The sequence below is a fragment of the Odontesthes bonariensis genome, chromosome 6 (genome assembly GCF_027942865.1).
Source record: "Odontesthes bonariensis isolate fOdoBon6 chromosome 6, fOdoBon6.hap1, whole genome shotgun sequence".
Lineage (NCBI taxonomy): Eukaryota > Metazoa > Chordata > Actinopteri > Atheriniformes > Atherinopsidae > Odontesthes > Odontesthes bonariensis.
Genome location: NC_134511.1, coordinates 24,037,273 through 24,059,260, shown reverse-complemented (window position 1 = coordinate 24,059,260; position 21,988 = coordinate 24,037,273). Strand labels below are relative to the sequence as shown.

General features: G+C 42.7%; 1 protein-coding gene and 1 non-coding gene across 2 annotated transcripts; one reads left to right on the top strand and one right to left on the bottom strand.

Annotated features, from left to right (window-relative positions):
- Positions 1-1,542: 1,542 nt before the first annotated feature.
- LOC142382354 (junction-mediating and -regulatory protein-like) lies at positions 1,543-21,824 on the top strand. The gene is made up of 10 exons (XM_075468099.1): positions 1,543-2,923; positions 9,210-9,383; positions 13,210-13,360; positions 13,823-13,992; positions 14,095-14,260; positions 16,476-16,645; positions 17,097-17,180; positions 17,691-17,783; positions 17,875-18,388; positions 18,487-21,824. The coding sequence occupies exons 1-10, from the start codon at positions 2,108-2,110 to the stop codon at positions 18,792-18,794; spliced, it is 2,646 nt and encodes an 881-aa protein (XP_075324214.1). The 5' UTR covers positions 1,543-2,107; the 3' UTR covers positions 18,795-21,824.
- On the bottom strand, positions 10,555-10,626 carry trnaq-cug (transfer RNA glutamine (anticodon CUG)). Its single transcript has one exon. It is a non-coding gene; the product is annotated as a tRNA-Gln (tRNA).
- Positions 21,825-21,988: the final 164 nt, after the last annotated feature.

The following is a 21,988-nucleotide window of genomic DNA, read 5'->3' as shown; positions in this document are numbered from 1 at the left end:
AACCTGAAATTATAACCTTAAATTATAACCTTATTCAAATGAAGACTTCAATATAAAGACACAGAAGATTAAAGAGTAAATCACACCTACATGCACCCAGCATGGACTATATCAAATGGGGAAAGAAGCACAGAGTACAGAATGACAGACGACTTTTCTGCATTACATTATATCAGTGTTTCCCAACCCTGGTCCTCAAGGCACACTGCCCTGCATGTTTTCCATGTTTCCCTGCTCCAGCACACCTGATTCAAATGAATGGGTCGTCCTCAGCCTTCTGGAGAGCTTTAAGACCTGACCCAATTATTTGAATCAGGTGTGCTGGAGCAGGGAAACATGGAAAACATGCAGGGCAGTGTGCCTTGAGGACCAGGGTTGGGAAACACTGCATTACATGATGAAACACATCTAGATTTTTGTGTTTCTCATGACTTAAACAAAGACATTTTCACAATAGATTAATGCAAAAGAGGCACAAATTAGTGCATAAAAACGTTCCAGACCACAGGACAGGAAGTGTTTTAACACTCACAGTGAACCCTTGTAAAAAAATTGCTCTGATGAAACACTGTTATTCTAATAAAGATACTCTATAAGTCTATGGTCGTGGCTCATTAAAGCAGACGAACGACGATCTTATCAGTCTCAAGGCTGTGGTCATTCAGAAAAGGCCATTTCCCTATCTAGTCAATGTGCATAAATAGTAACAACAGCTCACAAGTCAAGCAGATGGCTGTAGGACTCTATCCATGGATGCTTAAAGGGATAGTTCGCCTCTTTTGACATGAAGCTGTATGACATTCCATATTAGCAATATCATTGATGAACATTGACTTGCGTCCTGTGAGCCGAGTTCCAGGCGAGTTTTTGCGTCCACAAAGGTAGTCCGGCTAGTTCGCTGGGGCTTAAAAAATAAAGCGTCTTGCTTCTCAAAACATCAATAATGAAATCACTATTTGTGACTGCTAACTCCCCCAAGAGAAGAAAGTCTTTGCAGGTTGGCTAAAGGCATTCTGGGATTTGAATGAGTCGTATGTGAGCTAGGAGCACCATCTCAGTCCCTAAATGAATCCACACGAATCCTGAATTTAATGGAATAAGGTGATTTACTGCGTGTCAGTTCACTTCGTAACTGATATTGAATCATTCGTGATAAGTGTAGTTTAGAGAACAGTTGTATGTTTCGGCCTTCGTGTTGTTCTTCATTCAGCACTTCCAAACACCTTTAGCAAAACATCCCACGCGGGTGGACCCGGAACGTCAGCGCGTTCTCACGCGCCCCGGCTAAAAGTTGAGACTGAAATGCTGCGTTCAAGTGCTTTAAAAAAAAAAAGACCCAGCTCAGTCTGATGTTTGTCTTCTTTCCAAAATAACATACTGATTTAGGCTCTGTTGCACTAACGGTCTGACAACCCTTTAACAATAAAATCATAATACATTTGAATGTTTTGAGTAATAATGAATAGAATCGTGTTGAGCACTTTGTTTTGCTGCACCGGTATTTTTCCTGAACTCCGATATATCTTCCAGCACCTGAAGGCAGCACTGTTTTGCATATGTCTTGTTTGGACAAATTATGAGGGAAAAACCATATGAGAAAAGCAGGTAACGGTGTGAGTTGGGAGATAATGATAGCCTCTCCGACAAAGCTATTGGACAAAACCATCTGTGTGTGCTGTATTTGAACGATGCACGTCGCGCTGCCTCAGGGTCCCGTTGTTACTTTATGATTACAGGGGCGGTTTGGGGCAGAGGGACAGAGAATAACGGAACATAGCTGGCAGGCGGGTCGACCATTGGACTGGTAAACACACGGCCGCCTGTTGTGTGTCGTTACGGAGGCTGACAGGGCCGCAGCAGGCTGGGAGAGACGAGGAGACGTCCGAGCTGGAAGCAGGTGGGCCAGAGATGGGAAATGACACCGCACTGCTCCAAATCCATCCGCCCGAGCGAAGGAGGATAGCCCCGCAGGCAAAGTGTCCTCGGAGAGAAAAGGGTTTGGTTGGCGTTGTTATAACACTGTAACTCACATCGTGTAACTACGCTGCATCCGACACTGTAGTTTATATCGGCCGCGGTGCCTTTTCTGTTCCATCACTTTGCAGAAATGTCCTTCACAATGGAGGATCATTTGGAGTCGGGATGGGTAGCCGTCCGCCCGAATGCGTTTGAGGAAAAGGAAAAGCATAAATTAGTTTTCATCGTGGCCTGGAATGAAGTTGAGGGTAAATTTGCCATTACGTGTCACGACAGGACGGTTCAGAGGAGAAGCTTCGGGAGGGATCCTCTGGCGGAGGTGACGAGCCTGGATGGAGACAAAACAAAATGGCCCGAAAGTCCCGTCAGGGATAAAGTGTCTCGGAGCCCGAGCAGAGGAGCCGCTGAGGCTGCAGGTAAAGGACGCAGCCCCGAGTCCAAGAGCGCGTCCGCACCAAAAGCGAGTCCGTTGAAAACAAACATTAAATCTACTGTTTTTCCTGTTGGTGCGGATACTGAGGTGTTAGGAGACCAGCTGTCTCCCTCTCTGGGCTGCCTGGACCTGGAGGAGCTGGACAGTCTGAGCAGAGAGGACTGCAGCTGGGCCGGGCTCTTCTCCTCCCAGGACCTCCGAGCAGCCCACCAGCAGCTCTGCTCGGTGAACTCGGTCCTGGAGCCCTGCCTCCCGGGGTTTCCCGAGGAACCCGCCGGGATGTGGACGGTGCTGTTCGGCCCGGCAGAAGTGCCGGAGACAGAGATGGACGAGCTGTGCAACAGCTTACAGGTGTACCTTGGTCACGCGCTCGACACCTGTGGATGGAAGATCCTTTCGCAGGTTCTGTTCACGGAAAACGACGACCCAGATGAGTACTATGAGAGCCTGAGCGAGCTGAGGCAGTCCGGGCACGAAGAGGTGCTTAAACGTGCAACTAAACATCTGCAAGAGGTGAGAAATTGTGCATAATCTGCACATCTGGAAACACTAAAGCACTAACCAGACCAAATGGACAGCTGCAAGATCTACACAGGCCAAAATGCTAGTTAGGAAGTTATCACCGGCCATCAGTCAGAGACACACAAGTATCTGAAAGACATGACATACTATGTAAAGGTGGAGAATGGTGCTTTAACCAAAGCACTGTATTGATGATCTTTAGGCATTTGTACTTTTGTTAAATAATCGAAAAAAGTTTGTTTGCATGCATTGCAAAGTGTTATGAGATCTGAACTCTTTGACAAAAAGAAGGCGTCTCTGAAAGGTGACAAAAACAAACAAAGTCAGTTGCTGTACAGTGAAGCAACCGATTCCACCGGATAGACAGCGAGAGAAGATGTTGTAAAAAAGCAGGTGTAACTGTAGGCAGGATCTCTTTGGGATGTAATGTTCTCAGCATGGCTGCTCACACACTTCAAGTGTTTCAGACTTTTAGATTCAGCTTGTTGAAATAATGTGCAAAGTCATCTTCTCTGTGGCACGCTTTCTGATGGATGCCATGAATTTGTTTACTGACAACATTTAACTGCTGCATCATTCCATTTATGATACCCATACACCAATCAACCACAACATTAAACCCCCTGACACAGAAAGTAAATAACACTGATCCTCTCTTCTTGGGTCCTGGCAATCATGCGGGTGTTAGTTTGAGCATGAACTACCCTCCTGAACATTGCTGCAGACCAAGCACACCCAAAAAAACAACTGCAGTGCCTGGCAGAAATGGCCTCCTCTGCAGAAAAGAAAAAACTTGACGATAACGAAGAGTCCAAGGTGCCGACTCCTAAAACTTAAACATCTCCAGGTCCGATTTAGATCAAGTATCGACTTCCAGCCCAGCCAACAGAGGCCACTGTGCAGCTCAGAAGAACCAAACATCTTGGGTGCCACCCAAAAACTCCCACGTCTTTGCCCCTATTTCTCCCGCTGACGTTTGAGTAAGAAATTATAGTGGCCGTGACGAGAGAAATAAAGAGAAGCTTATCTGAGTTCCAGAGGGTTTGAAGTTAATAACATTCTATTCAACATTTTAAGCGAGACTGGCTTACTATCTTGATTAAAAAAAGTCAAAGTGCTGTAAACATACATGACTTCTCGAACCTTGTGCCAACAGTCAGCAGCTATTGACTCCCCTACTTCCTACATTTGCCTACCATTCTGAGAATTCAACTAGTTGAGGCTGTACGGCACACACACATCAACGCCCTAACCCTGCCCACCTATTGTAATACCTAATGAGTTGAATTGGGTGTGGGCAGAGTTTGATTTGGGTATCATTTGGGTGAAATACCTGGTTTTGTGTCACTGTCAAAAAGCAGAAAAGGGCTTTTGCAATTAAGTAACATCTATTCCTGAAAACCCCTTTATTCCCTTCAGAGTGTTTAGAAAATGCTTGTTATGGTTGGATTTAGAGCCAGTGTTGGATTTGACAAGAAACCCTGTCATTACATTACATTTCTGCTAATATGTTACAAATGGGAACTTAAAGCGGTACAGAGGAGCTCAAGTTCCCTTCTGGAAGAACTAGCGATCTTGCTCAGAGAATTTCTCAAAAGAATGCTAGAATAGTGAGAGATTAACACACTGTAGTACGGTGCTATGCCATACTATCGAATCCCACGGACACCTGCACAAATATGCCTTTGATGGGTATCACCCCACCAAACCTTCCCTGCACCGTAACCACAAAATTCTGTCTCACAAGTTTGATGCACTTTGGAAAGAAAAGGGCTGTGAACCGATGAGATGTGAATAAACACTTGTTTTGCCGCAGTGAGAGAAAGAGGGATGCAGATTTTCATGAGCTAGCTGTTAATGAGCAGGGCGTTCGGTTGTTAAGCCTTTGGGCTTGTGCTGCTGCCAGTGGCACAGGGAACATTTAGCTCATAGAGGCCAGAAAGGATCCAACCTGATAGCAGCAGTTTGTAAAAGATAACGTCACACACGAGGATGAAGAGAGGACGTCTTCGGCACAAGATAATCTTCCTCAGCGCGCCTCATAGAGCACACTTGGCTTCTTTAAGATGTTTAAGTGGACGTTTTTTTCTGTTGGCCTCACACAGTCATTTTTAGTGCTGACATGACTGAAAATCTGTGGACCGCAGTGCATGCAAGACGGGCCCAACAATCCTACAAAAGTCGAGGCATTTTGCAGGAGGAATATGTGACCGGAATCACAGTTTAGTTGTGATACTTGCCAAAAGGGTCGTTGCTATAGGCTGGCAATGTAGGATGCCCCGATGTTTTGCTTGAGGGCCTTTTTTTCTTCTCCGTTGTTTTGAAACATATGCGTTTTTGGCAGAAAAAAATGCAGGCAGCGTATTTATTTTTTACAGACCAACATTCCCGTATTTGAGAACACACATCCTTTTGTTTGCAGACCACATGTTTTATGTGGTCTGCAACCTGTGATACCTGAGCTAATGCAACAAAACCAAATTGTAACAGCGCTCTGCATGCTTAACTTTTAGTTATGGGTGCTGCACTAACAGATGATTGATCACAGACGATCTGAAGTTATAACCCTGATTAACATTTCCGTGAAAATATTCTGTATACATCATAAATAAAACCTCGCACCAAATTGAGATGATGTGCCTTTGACTCAGAGACTAACGGCGCTCCAGAACAGTATGGCTAAAGGCCATCTTGTGTTGCACCCCAGCAGCAGCAGCTAGTGATTGATTAACTGCTCTTAATATAAACAGACATTGCGCTGTAGCTCATTGGCTCTCGGATTGCCCTAATAATCAATGGAAAGAGATTAATGCATCTTTGACTCGTGGAGCCAGACTGTGCAAGAGGTCCTCTGAGAGGTAAGGTGAGTTGTTCAGTTATGAGTATCACAGCATTACCCCCTTCCATTACGGTGGATGGTAGAACAACATTTAGATTGAGATCATTAGTATAAACAAACTGTTTTATTTTTTTTAGGAGCAGAAATACCATCTAGTTTAATATTTGCTCATATTAATGGTTGCTGGTGCATTCACTTGGTATGAATTTTAGGTTTACATGATTTTGTTTATCATGACATATTTTTTTAGGGTTTTAAAAAAAAGTTTAATTATATATGTTTTTTTTTTTTATATATTCTTTTTATTGCCAAGTGCACATTGGATAGAATACGTGTTACTTACGAAGCAATCATAGCTTGACATGTTTTTGTAATGTACAAAAATAAAGTTAAAACAAACTTAACTGGATTGGAAATAACAATTTGACGGACTTCCACACAACCGGGGTACTGTAGCATAGAGATGTAGATTGTTAGGACATCAACAGCAGCAAAAACAAACAGAAGCCCTGCCTCTGATGAAGTAAATAGCATGTGACAGGAAAAAGAACCTGATTACCGTCGGTATCATTACAGAGTTGTCCTGAGAAATCCTTCATATTTTAACATTGGCCTCTCTCAAGTCCTTCAGGTATTTTTTTAAGACTGGCTCCCATACTTTATCAAAAATTGCCCGTCTGCCTGCATTTTTATATCCAAGTTTCTCCATACATAGGGTCTCACTAAGCGCCCTCATCTGGATTTCAAATGAAGGTACATTATCCGACTTCCAATGTCTTAAAATAAGTGTTTGAGCCAAAATGGCTCCAAAACATAAAGACTGTTATACAGACTTTGTGCTGTTAGAGTACTGAGTCAAGTCACCCGCCGATCCCAGAATGGCCCCCAAGGGGCAGGGTTCACACAGCCTATTAAATGCCTTTGAGTAAAAATCGAAAATTGAAGACCAGAATGAGTGAAGACTGGGACACGTCCAAAGTTGATGAGTGAGTGTTCATACCTGATACCTGCATTTGTTACACAAGGCTGATACATTAGGATACATCTAGTCAACTTGTAGCTTTGAGTAGTGTATGTATTATTTTGAACTGAATTAGTTTATGCCTGACATTAATCGAGCATCGAAGAATATTTGTGAGACATGTTTCCCAGTATTCTATGGAAAGGGGCGCTCCCTGACTCCCACGCAGACCTTTGCTTTTCTGTGTTAGTTCCTATCTGACTGAAGAGCGTCGGATGTAGACTTGACACTGCTCCTTTTTACTTGGCGTAATTTTGATTATTCTTTCAAGTGCAGGGTGTCGTGGAATGTCTGACAGTTTATCATTTTTATTGCCTTGTGTATCATAAAGTTACCATTGTACAGGGATTTGCTAATTGTGATGGGGCTGTCCAATAGGGCTAGAAGAGAGATCCCGTCACATGCTGCTTGCTCTAAAGAAAGCCAGGCAGGGAATGGTTCGGTTGGGTCCTCACTGAGGCTCGAACTCCTTCAGAAAGCCAGAATATTTAGATGTGCTGCCCAATAGAAACATTTGAAGTCTGGCAGGCCTAAACCTAGCCTGGGTGCCAGCCGAACTTAGCCCCGCCCATAAAAGTTTTGGTCGGGAAGTTCGGTCTGGCTCTGCTCAGTTGGGAAATCATTATGCCCGACCAAGAATTGGTCGGACCAATCAGATTGCCAGGGCGGGCTTTATACGATGATGGACAGATGATCAACAGGGACATTATCGACTACGTCACTAAAGAGCTGAACACGGCTGCCGCTGGAGAGCTAGGGTGTGTAGATTCTGCCATCGAGTCTGTTCTACAGGATCTCCACATTGCATTCATTTTGAAAGACGAACAGAGGAACGCGATAAAGGCTTTTATCGATAGAAAAGATGTTTTTGCCGTCGTTCCTACAACAAGTGTGTGTTGCTTAATCTACGTCACATACTACGTTGCTCTGATTGGTTATAGGTCTATCCAATTGAGCGAAGAGGCATTTTTTCTCCTGGTTCGGTTGAAACACGCCCCATACTCAAATCTCTATTGAGCGGTATCAGACTCACATTCTGACTAGAATCGTGAGTATGACGTAGTCAGGCTAGCCTAAACCACCCTCTTGTTTAAATTTACAAAGGTGTTTTTTGTTTATAGGTGCTACTATGTTTTGCCAAAGAAAAGGAATCGCGATAGAGTTCAATTTCCTGAAGTATGCTTGTGGAATGCGGGAATGGTATTGATTGGAAAATATATTAAAAAAACGGGGGAAAAGTACCATTTTGATGGCGTTTATTCTCCCTACCAGTGATAGTGGGAGGGTCTTCCAGAATTCAATATTCTTTTTCAGTTGGTTCACTTTTAAATTCCAGATTTCCTCTAAAAGACTAAACTCTCAGGGTTCATAACTCATTCAGTACTGTAACAACAGCAACGTCACCGTGGCAAAGGCGTATCCTCTTTGCTCCACTTTTTGGCAGTGAGAAGACCCTGTGAGCTCCACAGACCAGTAACACGCATGGCATTCCTTGCAGTCAGTCCCACACCCATTCCCTTTCCAGTTCAGAAACACACAGAATCTAAATGAAAAAGATGGCCAGACACAGGAAGCTTTTCTTTTCTTTACTTCCTGAGCAGAAACCATCAAACAGCAGAGAATCCAGCCTTGCAGAATATGTAGTCAGCTCATTTTCATAGATTTTTCAAAGTATATTTGTCCGTTTCGGATTTCCAGTTTCCTTGAGGGTGTATTCAGTCTTGGGATGAAGGATGAGACACTTATTCAGCTTTTTCCACAGCTTCATCTCTTTTGTCTGAACTGACGCTGCTCTGTAGTTCATTCAGAGACAGATGCTGATGGGAGTGTGGTTGAATTTCATACACATGCCCTGGACTATTGATCTTCCCACTCCATTTGAGGGCAAAGTTAAAAGCTATTTTCATGTTTGCCGGTACCCAACAGGACTGTGCAGCCTGACAAAAATGTGTAGATATTGATCCTTTTCTCACTGCCAGATGTGACTCTGCTCATTGAGCCATGAAATGTACATTGAAAGAATGCACATAATTCAATTATTTAGTGACACACAGCACCCTATTATCATGAAATGAGGTGCAAGTTTTCTCTTATACCGACCCTCGGGGATGTGTTATGTTCTCACATCTGTGTTCTTGGAGTAGGAGTCAGAAAACATATTACATCTGAAGATGTATTACAATATGTTTACCCTCTGTTTGTTGTGCATTCTTCATCTGATAACTTCATGTTGAGCAGTCAAGATGCTTCCAACTTTTTCTTGATGCTTTGTAAGTTCATTATCTCACCACATTTGATCTGGAATATTGGAAATACATCGAGTCTCACTCATTTGCTTTGATATTATAACAAATTGTATGTTGACAATACGAAACAGTGCATAAATGATATAGATAATGTTTGTGTCTGTGCTGCAGCTACTGGAGAAGCACAAAACTTTGGACAGTATGGTGGAGCTGCTGGAGCTATATGAAGAAGAAGACCAGGCCTACGGAGGCCTGCTGGAGGCCTCCACACAGCTGTACCAGTACCTGCTGCAGCCCTTCAGAGACATGAGGGAACTAGCAATGCTACGCAGACAACAGATAAAGGTAAACGTTTGCCATGTAAGCTCACAAGAGAAGGAGAGGCATCTTCGATTTTTTTATTTTCTTTCATTTGGAAAGTTGTCACAGAAGTAGCGAATGGGCCAAAGTCCAGTACGATCCAGTGCCAGTGATTTACTAAGACTTGTTTGGCAGTTTACAACACTCCTTGTGAATCACTTGCAGTGACTGTGAGAAATAAAACAGAAAATATGCTGAAAAAGATATCAAAAGTTAATCAGATGTTGAAGTAGCACAGGTTTTATGTGTATTCAGTCTGTCTCTGTATTTATCTGTTGAAGGGTCATAAAACACAAGTGATGGGTCACAGGAAATTCTCATGTGTCTAAGAATAGGTCCTCTGAAGCCCGCTGTGTGAGTGTATCAGTGTGTATGCATGGTGCATTATGTCAGACAAATTCTATTTTCTATTCTGATGAGATGCAACACAATGGGTGGGAGATGAGATCCAACTAATAGCAATAATAACCAAGTATTGTAATGGTGACTTTGTTCTATCACTGCAGTAGTGATTGTATATTTTTGGGATTGTTTAGCGCCTTGACACACTCACTGTAATAGGAACATTTCAGCATTACACTACCAGCTAAAATCCACTCAGAAAGAAAACTGTTTTACGACCTTCAAAGTCTCTTAGTTTGGTCCATTTTGCACAGTGTCTGAAATACCGAAGGGATTTGGCACGTGAGGCTTGAGTGACATGTTGTAAGCTTGAATGGATCTCCAGTTTCCCATAGTCTCAAACAGACATGAATAAATGATGTTGTGTGTGGTCCTATAGGTTTACTGCAGGTTGGTGCTGACGCACATACTGGCATGCTGCAGGAATGAAAAAGTGCAGCACGAAGTTAAAGTCTCCAGTTTGGGTGTGAATGAAGTAAAGTTAACTGTGTGCTAGGTATTTGTGTAAAATATCACACCAGTTAGGGTCTGTGAGACAGATCACATTCCCCAGAGAATTCATGTTGGCGTTTAAGAATGACCTGTTTACCACTCAGTTTTATTTATCAGAGGAGACACTCTTCCTTTCTGCTTCCACACTGTTACCCTCTTTGGTTTTCACTACAGTGTATTAAGGTCTGAAGAGCGATCACACACACACACATAAGCAAGAGGAAGCTCTGAGAGGCTTTACTGGAAAAGCTGCAAAAAACACAGGTCCCACCGAGATTTGAACTCGGATCGCTGGATTCAGAGTCCAGAGTGCTAACCATTACACCATGGAACCCTGTGGTGAAAGGGCACGGGGGTCTTGACTTCAAATTTCATGCAGTGCCTACAGTGTCAGCTATGTATAGCCCTCTGTAGACCTTCTTTGGCATTTTGTATTTCACTGGTCACTTCTCAGGCAATAATAAATGTCCAGGTTGGACAGCATATGTATCTATTCCCTGTGTAATAACGAAAAGAAAAAGAAAACTAATCCAATGCTGTTAGGACTGGAGAGAATGAAGCAGCTAGAGAAATTAAGAGCACTGTAATACAGTATGTGACCTTAGTTAAGAGAGACTGTGGAGAAGAAAGTGTCAAATGACAAACTGGGAATGTAATTGAATCCAAAGGATAAAAGAGAGGGGCAGTAATGTAGTTTTGGTTGAGTTTTTGCACAGACAAAATCTCAGTAACAATTAGTAAGAGTAACAAACAACAAAAATACACAGATACACGAATGATTACTAAAACATATCGACAGACATCATCTGGAAGACTTTTATAAAGGGGCAGCAGAATGCCATAGAGTGATTTAATCAGTAAATTTCCAGTTGTTAGGTTTTCATTTAATCTTGTAATTTGTGCACTGGAGCGCTGTGGCGAAAGAATTTCCCGCAAGGGATAAATAAAGTATTTTCAATTCAATTCAATTTAAAGCACTGACCCAGCATTACTAATTATTCAACGTAAAGCCAATATTCTAAAATTAAACGCTGCAGCCAAACGCAAAAAAGAAAGAAAAGAAAAGAAAAAGATCAAAATTAAACTGGCGTCTTCACGTCAGGAAACTGCAGTAGCAAATGACACGATGCACTTCTAATTCATTCAGTGTGAGTTGAGCTGGAGCAAGGAAACTTTTTCTTTATCCTTTGTTGTTTGCTTTCTTTTCTGTCTTTTACTTTGGACATTTGAAAATAAAATGTATTTTTATTCAATTTCTTTAATCTGCCTTATTTTATCTTGATTCATCAGTTAGTTGCCATAAGTTGTTTAGAGTGATTCTTATTCCTCTAAAAGGTTCTGTGCAATAAAAAAAAAAAAGACAAAGTGTGGCTTTAAGGAACTCCTGAAGGCCCAGAGGACCACAGAAGACAACAGTGTTGATGGTGGCAGAATTCTTTCCACTTTAAACATAGAAAACCTTCACAAAATATTACCAAGTCAAGAACACCATGAAGGCAAATCATTGTCAAAGCCTACGATCAAGAGACTCCTTCTTGAATGCCATTAGAAATAATTCCTTAAGGAGCAAACCACTGGTAACAGAAAGGGCAGATAAGACTTTGCTAGAAAATATTTAAAAAGAAACGTTTCTAGTTCTGGAGCGACCTTTGAATAGATGAACTTGTACCAGGATAATGAGCAGAGAGCAGTATGGAGAGGGAAAGAAAGGACTCATGATCCAAAGATCTATAATACCATGTGTTGGTCATGGGGGAGACATCAATAAGCCTCAGTGACAACTGGGTCACTGAGACTTACTGATGATCAGTGATAGAGCTATACTTTTTCAAATGCCATAAAGCTGATAGGATGTCACTTCAAAGTACAGATGTATAATGACTCCAAACATATATCAGAATCAAACCAAGACCTTTTTGAGTCAAAGAAATGGATTGGTTTTAAATGGCTGAGTCAGTTAACTAGCCTCCACCTAATTGAGAATACGTTTGACTTGCTGAAGACTAAACTGAGGGCAGAAAGTTCCACAAACAAGCAGCAAACAAAGCATCTCGGAGAAGGAAACTGTGTTTGATCATTTTCATTGATTTCAGACTTCTGGCAGTTCTTTCCTGTAAATGATTTGAATACAAACATTATACATAATCTTTATAGTTACAGTTACATGAATAATTTAGCGTAATTACTTTTGAGTCTGTGAAAATGGAGAGACTATGTAATTAATGGCTGATATTCTTAAATAGTTAATGAAATATTTTATTAAACCTCTTGAGTTAAAGCTGAAAATCTGTATTTCAGCCACATTCTTTATTGCTTCATTTCAAATCAGCATTAATGTAGTAGGCACAATTAGGAAGGTTGTGTCACACAGTGCAGAGTTGCATACATTTTTTTGCCCATAAATTGTATTGAATATGGGAGAGTTTGTCTTCAGCACATCCTGAAGATTCTTAATGATGATAAGGTCGGGACTCCCTGAACCGCTCTTTCATAATTTGAGCACAATGAATCCTGGCATTATCATCGTGGGATATGCCCATGCCATAAGGGTGAGAAATAAATGATCCTCAAAGTAAATTCTGGTGTCATTCCACTTCATATTTCGATCACATGATGTTGCTGAACCTCGACCTGACCAATGGAAGCAGTTCTCTTCGCATTGCGTGTGTGTGAGGGAAATGCTCTTATTTGCTCAATAAACATTTCTGTGAGCTTATTTAATTTGATATAGTCGTTTCAACCGTCTCCTTTGTTGTTTTGTTTGGTTGATGCGGACCAATAATTTGACCCATTAGAAATAACATTTCTTTTCTTTTCTTTGGACTTTATTTTTCACAGAATGAATATTTTGAAACTGTCTGTAAGGGCAGAGCTTTTTTTGTGTTGTGAAAAAGTACGTGTTCATCCTCTCTATCAGATTTCTATGGAGAACGACTACTTGGGCCCCAGGAGGATTGAAGCTCTCAAGAAAGAGGACTCTGACTGGCAGAGGAAAGCTCAGGAGGCGGTCCTCAACATCCAAGAGTTTACTGTAAAATACTTTGAGATCACTGCCAGAGCCCAGAAAGGTACTGTGTGCCATGACTGTTGCTGCCAATGTCAAGTCAATAAAGCAGCAGAGGGATGTCGAATCACACACACTCACTTATGTAGTAATATTGACCTCTGTGCGCTTTGAATCACAGGGCTAATGGGACTTTGTATTAATGAGACATTGTAGACAGCCGTGCTTTGAACAGACGAATGAGGACACTTACCAGATCAAAAATCATGAGAGCTAGTGGCTTCAGTTGCAAACAGGAAAGAAAATAGATGTAATATCCAAATTAGTCCAGTAGATGTCTCTCTTTGTATTACTGTAAAAAGCCTCCACCTCTGAGGGCTTCAGTTGCCACATCACAGGAAAGAAAAATGGTGGGTGACTTGCCCACTCAGTGTGGCAGTTTGTGATCTCACATAAGCATGCATCATGTTCAACTGTGAGGAAGTTTCACTTCTTACAGTGTCTCATGCTTCACGTGTGTCTGTAGGGGTCTATGAGCGTATGAAAGTGGACCAGCGAAAGTTTGGTAAATCTTCATGGACAGCAGCGGTGGAGCGCATGGAGAGACTGCGCTACTGCGTCGCCAAGGAGACCCTTCAGCTTCAGAGAGCCAAGGAGATATGTCTGGAGCAGAGGAAACACACACTTCGAGAAGAGGTGTGACGGTACACTCAACACCATGTGAAACGAACGTGCTTTACCTGAACACATGCACTGTTGTTTCATGACTGCTGTTGTTTTTGTTGTCTATCCCTTCAGATGCAGGGTCTGTGTAGCAGTGAGGATGCGATGGCCCTCTTAGACCACATGGAGTCACAGTACTATGAGCTCCAGCTCCAACTGTATGACATACAAGCTGAGATACTGCAGTGTGAGGAGCTGCTGCTCACTGCGCAACTCGACAGCATTCGCAGACAGATGACAGGTATTTACAGCAAACTTACTTGTTCTTCCTGAACAAAATTTGCGAAGGTTTTCAGAGCTTTTCAAGTCTTCCATTTTCTCATGGTTCATTTGAATTTTTTTTATTTTAAGGCTACACACAGTCCGCCACAATGACAAAAGAAGGCTACATTGGTATTATCATTCACGTTGTTTTATTACAATTCCATTCTGATTCAATGCAGATCAGCTTCTGAGGTTCGTAATCAAAACAAGTGCGTTCCATGTCAACGGGACTGCCGACTTAAACAGCATGCACACGCACTAGATACATTTTTGCATGGAAAGTCACATGTATTACCAATAACAGGAGAAAACATCATATTTGTGGTACCACTCAGGATATTAAATTGAGCCACATAAACAATTCTGAAATGTAAGCTAATGCAGGAGATTTGTGCATAACATTTATCTCTACAGGACAAGAAACATTTGTCCTGCGAATAAAGATTGTGAAGGACAATAAAAGCTGAAAAAGAACAGCTTTTGCTGTTTTAGCAGCTCTATCTAGCAGTGCTGTTGTAGCTTATTACAACAAAGCTCAGCAAATGCGTAAAAACAAGAAGCCAGATGGAATCTGGTATGAGCGTCCTCAAATATGTTGCTTAGCCATATATTGTAAAAGATCTAGAACCACATACAGTAGTTATAAATATTTCTGTGTCCATGCAGCACTGAAAATGATCAGAAATACATCACCTCCAGTGGAAACAAATCAGACTTGTTAAATTACATTACGGTCATTACATTACATTACATTACATTACATTACGGTCATTTTGCAGACGCTTTTAACCAAAGCGACTTACAATAAGTGCGTTCAACATCGGTAGGCAAAAGAACTTCAGGTCACAAGAAATCATAAGTGCATTTCCTTCCACTACCAAACAGCTAAGAGCAAAACTAGTGCTAGAGTAAGTGCGATAACCAACCAGCCTCTCACCAACTGCACACCAGTCACAGCGGGGTGGGGATGCAAACCCTGGTTCGGGTAGGGGAAGAAATAAAAGAGGTAGAAAAAGCAGGAATGGGATGCAAACCCTGGTTCGGGTAGGGGGTAATGAAAATATAGAGGGTGCCAGTGGTGGAGGAAACAATAAGTGCGTAAGGAACTAGGACGGCGCAGGTGCTGTTCTAAGAGGGCGGATCAGGGAAGTTTTTCTTGAAGAGGTGGGTTTTCAGCCTACGGCGAAAGATGGGCAGCGACTCAGCTGTCCTGATATCAGTCGGGAGATCGTTTCACCATCGGGGTGCCAGAACAGAGAAAAGCCGTGACCGTGTGGATCGTGCGCAGGGACCCCTGAGTGACGGGGCAGCCAGGCGCCTGGTGGCCGCAGAGCGAAGTGGTCGGGCGGGGGTGTAGGGCTTGACCATAGCCTGGAGGTATGAAGGAGCTGTTCCTTCCACTGCCCTGTAGGCCAGCACCAGAGTCTTAAACTGGATGCGAGCAGCTACAGGGAGCCAGTGTAGAGAGCGGAGAAGGGGAGTGGTGTGGGAGAACTTGGGGAGGTTGAACACCAGACGAGCAGCAGCTTTCTGAACCAGCTCCAGAGGTCTGATGGCAGAAGCCGGGGCGCCAGCAAGGAGCGAGTTGCAGTAGTCCAGGCGGGAGATGACAAGAGCCTGGATGAGCACCTGTGCTGCCTTGTCGGTGAGGAAGGGGCGAATCCTCCGGATGCTGTAGAGGAGGAATCGGCAGGAACGGGTCACTGATGCGGAGATAGCCTTAACTGTCATTCTTCGGGTTGAGCTCTGGAGCCTCACGCATCTGTCAGTGGGTCTTAACATGTACCTGAACCTCATTATTGTATAGAATCAGGAAGGCACACACCTTCCTATAAAATGTCTTCTTTTTGATGAATGTGAGGGTCAAAATCCAGGATATGAGGTTTAGATAATTGTCCAAAGGCTGAGAGACAGAATTGTTTCAAGGTGGAGACCCTGCACTGGGAATTACCTCACTAAGACCATCCACACAACATGGCGATCGTAGAATCTTTCTGTGGGAATGTTTTTATGAGAAAAAAAAAATTAATGAATAAAATAAAATACTCTCTAAATTAATGTTACTGCATTTACATGGTGGAGAAATCTCTGATTCATTCAAAGGAAGATTTGAATCCATTTTATGATGGGTCTGAAAATGTGGAAATTATAATAAAGTCCTGACAAGCTGGTCTGTGCATTTGTGCTTTCAGAGCGTCAGGAGGAGGTGGTGTACTATGACACTTTTGAAAGTGCAGATGATATAACACAGGATGATGCTGCAGAGAGAGAGGAGCTGCGCAGACTTCAGGTCAGCGCTCGACAGCTTGAGGCAAGAAGAGGACGCATCAGTGCCAAGCGCTCCTATCTACGGAACAAAAGGGTGTGTGTCCTTGTACACGCTCTTATTTTCATTTTTGAAGTGTGCTTTCAATTTTACAACACTTGGATGCTGTTCAGTAACTACATTTGACACGCTGTAAAGTGCTCGCGTAATGTAGATGAGGTTAAAAGACACAATGTACAAGTGTTACCTTTGAGAAGGCGGTGTGTATATTGCTATTTGTTTGACTCAAGCGGGAGTGACTGTTAATAATGTGTTTCTGATCTTTTTCAACCCTTTTGCATTAGCAGAATAATCTCAATATCATTCACAAGAGATTTCACGAGGCAGTTAATGGGTCCAAACCAGTACTCTGTGCATATTAGATTATGTAATATGATACTAGCCTATAAGTTTTTGTTTCACCGTTTTTTTTAATTTTGTTTTATGATACGCATAATTCTCTGTGGATGGTTTTTTGTTGATGTTGGTTTTTGCCCTCTTCATGCAGGAGATCTGTGTATCCAACCACACTCAGAAGCAGCAGAGACATCAAAACATCCTGAAAGGCTCTTTGTCCCATCATGTCTTGCAGGTAGAACTTTTTTTTTTAATAAATATATTAATAATTAGATGCTTTCATCGAAAAGCTGGCGCTCACAGTGGGAAATAGACTGTAGCGCTCCTTAAAGAGTGACATTAAATAAATCACATGATTCCTCTGTCACATATAAACTCAATAAAGCCCGAGCGTAACTGCCAGTCTGTTCCTCTATCCTTTGTTTCATTTTCTTAAAAACATTTTATTAAAACGTTAAATGTCAGGTGCCAGTCACCTTACACTTGAGTTGTCTGGACCATCCAGTTAAGTCACAGATTGTTCCTCTCATATTAGGAGAGGAACAATCCTTCTTTCCTTCTTGCTGAAGGAAGGACCTAAAAGGGACCTTACAAATGGAGTTGAGTTTAACTGTTGTTATCTGCAGGTCCTGCAATGTGGGCACAAAAGGGAGGGGGGCTTTGATAATAAAAGGACCTTATATACAGTATGCATGTAAGACATTACCAGTAAGGTGTATATTTTCTGCGCCTAAATATTTTCCAGCTAAAACATGAAGAGGAAGATGAGGAAATGAAGAACAGCAGAGTAAGTCAAGAAAGGCAGAGAACTCTGGACAGGCTCCGAACTTTCAAACAGGTATGTGCCCTTCTATTTACTGGAAGCATCTCAACCTATCTTATTGTTGTCTTACTAATCCGCTCCTGTTTCTCTTTGTATCTCTGTCCAGCGTTACCCAGGTCAGGTGATCCTAAAGTCCACTCGGCTACGTGCGGCCCACGTAAAAAGAAAAGAGCGAGGCAGAAGCATGCAAAGTGTGGAATCTGTCTGTGTCCACACACATGGCCAGCCGCTTTGTCTTAGTACCAGCGTGCAGACGGACCCCAGCGCCACACTCACCACTCAGCCCGTTGCAACACTAGCAGCATCAGCTCCTCCTCTGCCTGTACCCAGTCCTGCAGACTCCTCCTGCTCGCCCTGTTCCTTCTCCTCACTGCTGTCATCTCCTATCTCCCCTCCTCCACCACCACCTCCACCACCTCCCCTTCCAACAAAGGAGGACATGTCACCTTCCAGTAGCCCAGGCCAGCATGGACAAAAGACTGAGAGAAAGAGTGCAGAGGAAGAGCTCACGGTCTCCCTACTTGGCCCATTCATCCCTCGCTTTTTTGACAGCAGCCAACTGGTGAGCGCACGGAAGAAGCTGAGGAAGACACCAGAGATCGACGCCCACAGCAGAAGAGGTACTGGGATCCTTAATTTAGTTTGTTTTGGCTCTTGATATTACACTAGTCCAATAACTAATTATGCTCCATTCATCCTCTCCCCTCCCTGCACACAGCGAGCTCACCCATGGATGAGGTGCTTGCCTCCCTGAAGAGGGGCAGCTTCCATCTGAGGAAGGTCGACCAGCATTCCCTGCCTTCTTCTAAGGGGGACGATGACCCCAACAGCATTCTGGCTCAGATACGCAAGGGGGTCAAGCTTAAGCGTGTCCCCTGTAAAGACAGGAAAGACCAGAGAGAGCTCCCTGCATCCACTGACTCTCTGACCCGGAGCATCCACGAGGCACTGCGCCGCATCAAGGAGGCTTCACCAGAGTCCGACTCAGACGATGATGGGCTGGCAGGCCCTGACTGGGAAAGCTAGGGTTCACGGCTTATCAGATAACGCACACACGGATGATGGCACCCTCCGACACTGCATACACTGTTCTGCACTGTTTAGTGCTGCGCCGTACTGTAAACACACAATTACTTACTCATAGAAACATGCACAGCCCAGTTGCACATGTACCTGGTGATCATGCCGAGGCCGGGCTCATACCAGTTATCGCCTGATGCTCCAGAGGTCTATGATAAATCTGTTCATTCGTTTTTAACACTGCATTGAAACATCATGAAGGACTTGGTCTTGTTTTTATTTCTGCTGTATGTCACTGTGATTTTCATTCCCGTAATTGGACTTTATTGATGCCATGTTTGTGTTTTCGTTGTGTTGTCTCCATCAGTCGCACTGTTAAAGCTCAGCACTTAGCATTTCTCACCAACACACTGCACTGACACTCAATGAAACTGAAAATCGTATATGGAAATTTATTAGAGCTGCTAGATGTTTGATCTTTTTTTTTTTCATTGCGTGAGCATTACGAATGAGAAACTGTAATATGGAGTCTCGTTGGAGATTCAAAAATTATTAGGGGATTACACAAATCTTCAGACTGGGATCACTGGATTTACTGTCCAGATTGTGAACCTTTACGCCATCAAGCATTGGCTCCTTTCTTTTGATCAACCAGTACTTTAACTGAGCCTCATTCGGATGCCCATCTTGTTTCCTCCTCTCTCAGACAGTGAGTCAGATAGTGGAGGGAACCACTGTTTGTCAATTCAAACAAAATACTTAAACCCTTTAGCCCGTGTTACCAGATTTATGCCCCTCCCCCACTTCTGTTCTCACCAAGCCTTTGCCACCCCCAACTCTCACCCTCTGTCTGGGTGAGGGAACATGTATCGACCCATCTGTTCGACCACAGCATACAGTCAAGTCAGCTGTGGATATTGAGAGTACAGAAGGTTTCTCATTATTTGCTACATTTCTCATCTAAAGCTGGTCACAGGGTTCCCGAGCTTGGAGGTACCACACTGCATCAGCAGTCTTTGTCAAGTGGGGGAAGATTTGGCTGTTTATTCACAAACTTCTAATGTGGGATAGTCACGCTTCTTCGAATGATGGATGTTTTGTGGGAGGATAGATTCTCTCAGTGCCGAAGGGAGTCACTGTGGGCTGCCGAGCAGGCGGTCGTGATTGATGCAGTTCCTCCTGCCATCTTATACACTTTCCCTCCCCCTGTATATTGCATCTTTTCTCATTTCTGTCTCTGCACTGTGGGCAGAAGCACACAGGAGGAGGTCTGTTGCTCACAGTGCTGGAAGTGAAGACATGCGCAAACGGACTCGCACACCAAATTCACAGCCAATATGTGCAGAGACATTCCAGTGGCATTCAGCCTCTACTTTCAAATATTTTTTTCAAACAACGTTACTGCACTTTCATCATACATGCTTTCTAAATCACTTAGTAAATCACTCGCCAATTTTAATCACTGGTGAAGCATATATCTTTAGTAGTTTAATGTTTAAAAGCACTGAATAGCTTGTGGAATTGGACCTAAACATATATGAGATAACAAGTGGGTCGCTGAGCAGCACAGGAATTCACAAATACGCCTTGAAGCAAAAGGATGTGGATTCATAAACTAAGCTCAGAGTCTAGAGGAGCTTCTTTGTACACTGTGTTAAACAGCTTTGATGCAAAGCTCTTTCTCTTATGCTTGTGTTGAGAGCCATTTGTGGGTTCATTTTGAGGCAGACACTAATATACACACAGATGACAAACTTAAACAGAAACCTGAATTCTTTCCAATGATAGTGAGGGCTTTCGCTGTGCTGCGGAGTACATTTTACCAGCTTTCCTTGATTATAATTGTCAAATTACAAGAGGGAGGGCTCACAGCAAACCAAGACAATGCTGTTCTGAATGACCCTCTTTATTTTGATGACACATTAGAGTGGTCTTTTTTCAGATTAACAATGCCCCCACCCATAGAAGCATCACTGAAGGTTTGCTGAGTTTGAAAGAAGTGTGATTTTATAGCTTCTGGCTTTTGCTTCACAGATGTCTGAAACCAGACTCTGTTCTTTATCATCGAAACAGAATTTTTTGGACCTAAATATGAACCGTTCAACCCTCAAGTGGAGTTTCACTGATACCAAGGCATGTTTTTGCAGCACATGGTGTCCCTTAAACTTCCCAAAACCCTCTTATTTTTTTTAAATTAAATTTGTACATTATCTGTTAAGATTAAGCACAGGTATAACACACACACACACATAAAACACAGCTTGTAAAAGCTCAGTGCTTAAGAGGGTTTATTTTCCCAGGTGGATCAAACCTGAGGCGCTGATACTTTCTGCTTTAACAGTTAGGATGTTCTTCCATGGAAACCCTTATCATGTAGCATGAGACAGAGATCTAACCCTGACCCCTGACCTGACTCTCAGCTTACACCACACTCAGACCTTACCTGACTTAATGTCGCTATAACTGACCAGGAGAGAAAAAAAAAAAAGCTTTCCTCAAAAAAGAGTTTGTTTCTCATGTTTTAGTTGCTCGAAACTTTTGGGAAAGTGGGCTCAGCTGACGGAACAGACAAACTGACTTGTAAGTTACCTTATTGCAGCATGTTTGTCAGCAGACTGTAAATATGCATTGCATTTGAATGCTTTCTTTCTATCCTGCTTTTTCTTGTTTCCTCCAAAGCATTTCCAGACAAATCTCTTTGTTTTACATTAGCTTCTGGACATGTCCTGCGTAGACCTGTTATCCACGCAGTCTGATCGTGTGAGCCTTTGTCTGAATACCACTCGGCCCTTTGAGACCATGTGCAATATCAAAATAAAGGAAGTCAAGAAGGGATTACACGGTTTCATGGATGATGATGAAATGACTGATTGGTGAAAACAGTGGACTGAGTAAACATTTCAACTGTTTTTTACACCATAGTGTGTTGACAAACTGTTCCAAAAAACCCTTATGCCTTTTGTCCTATCATTTTTCATTTATTCAGATCTTTCTTTTTTAATTTACACTCTTGCGTTTGAAATAAACCTTGCAAAGCAGCAGAGATTGACTGTGAATGATTTTAGGTTTGGGAAATCAGGACCACAGCAGAACATACACACAGTGAATCACTGTATTTGAATATAAAACGTAGCGTCTCTGAGTTTACAGAGGTGTGGTCTCAGTTGTTGTTGTCTGAATTCAGCAAAGGGTTTAAGTTA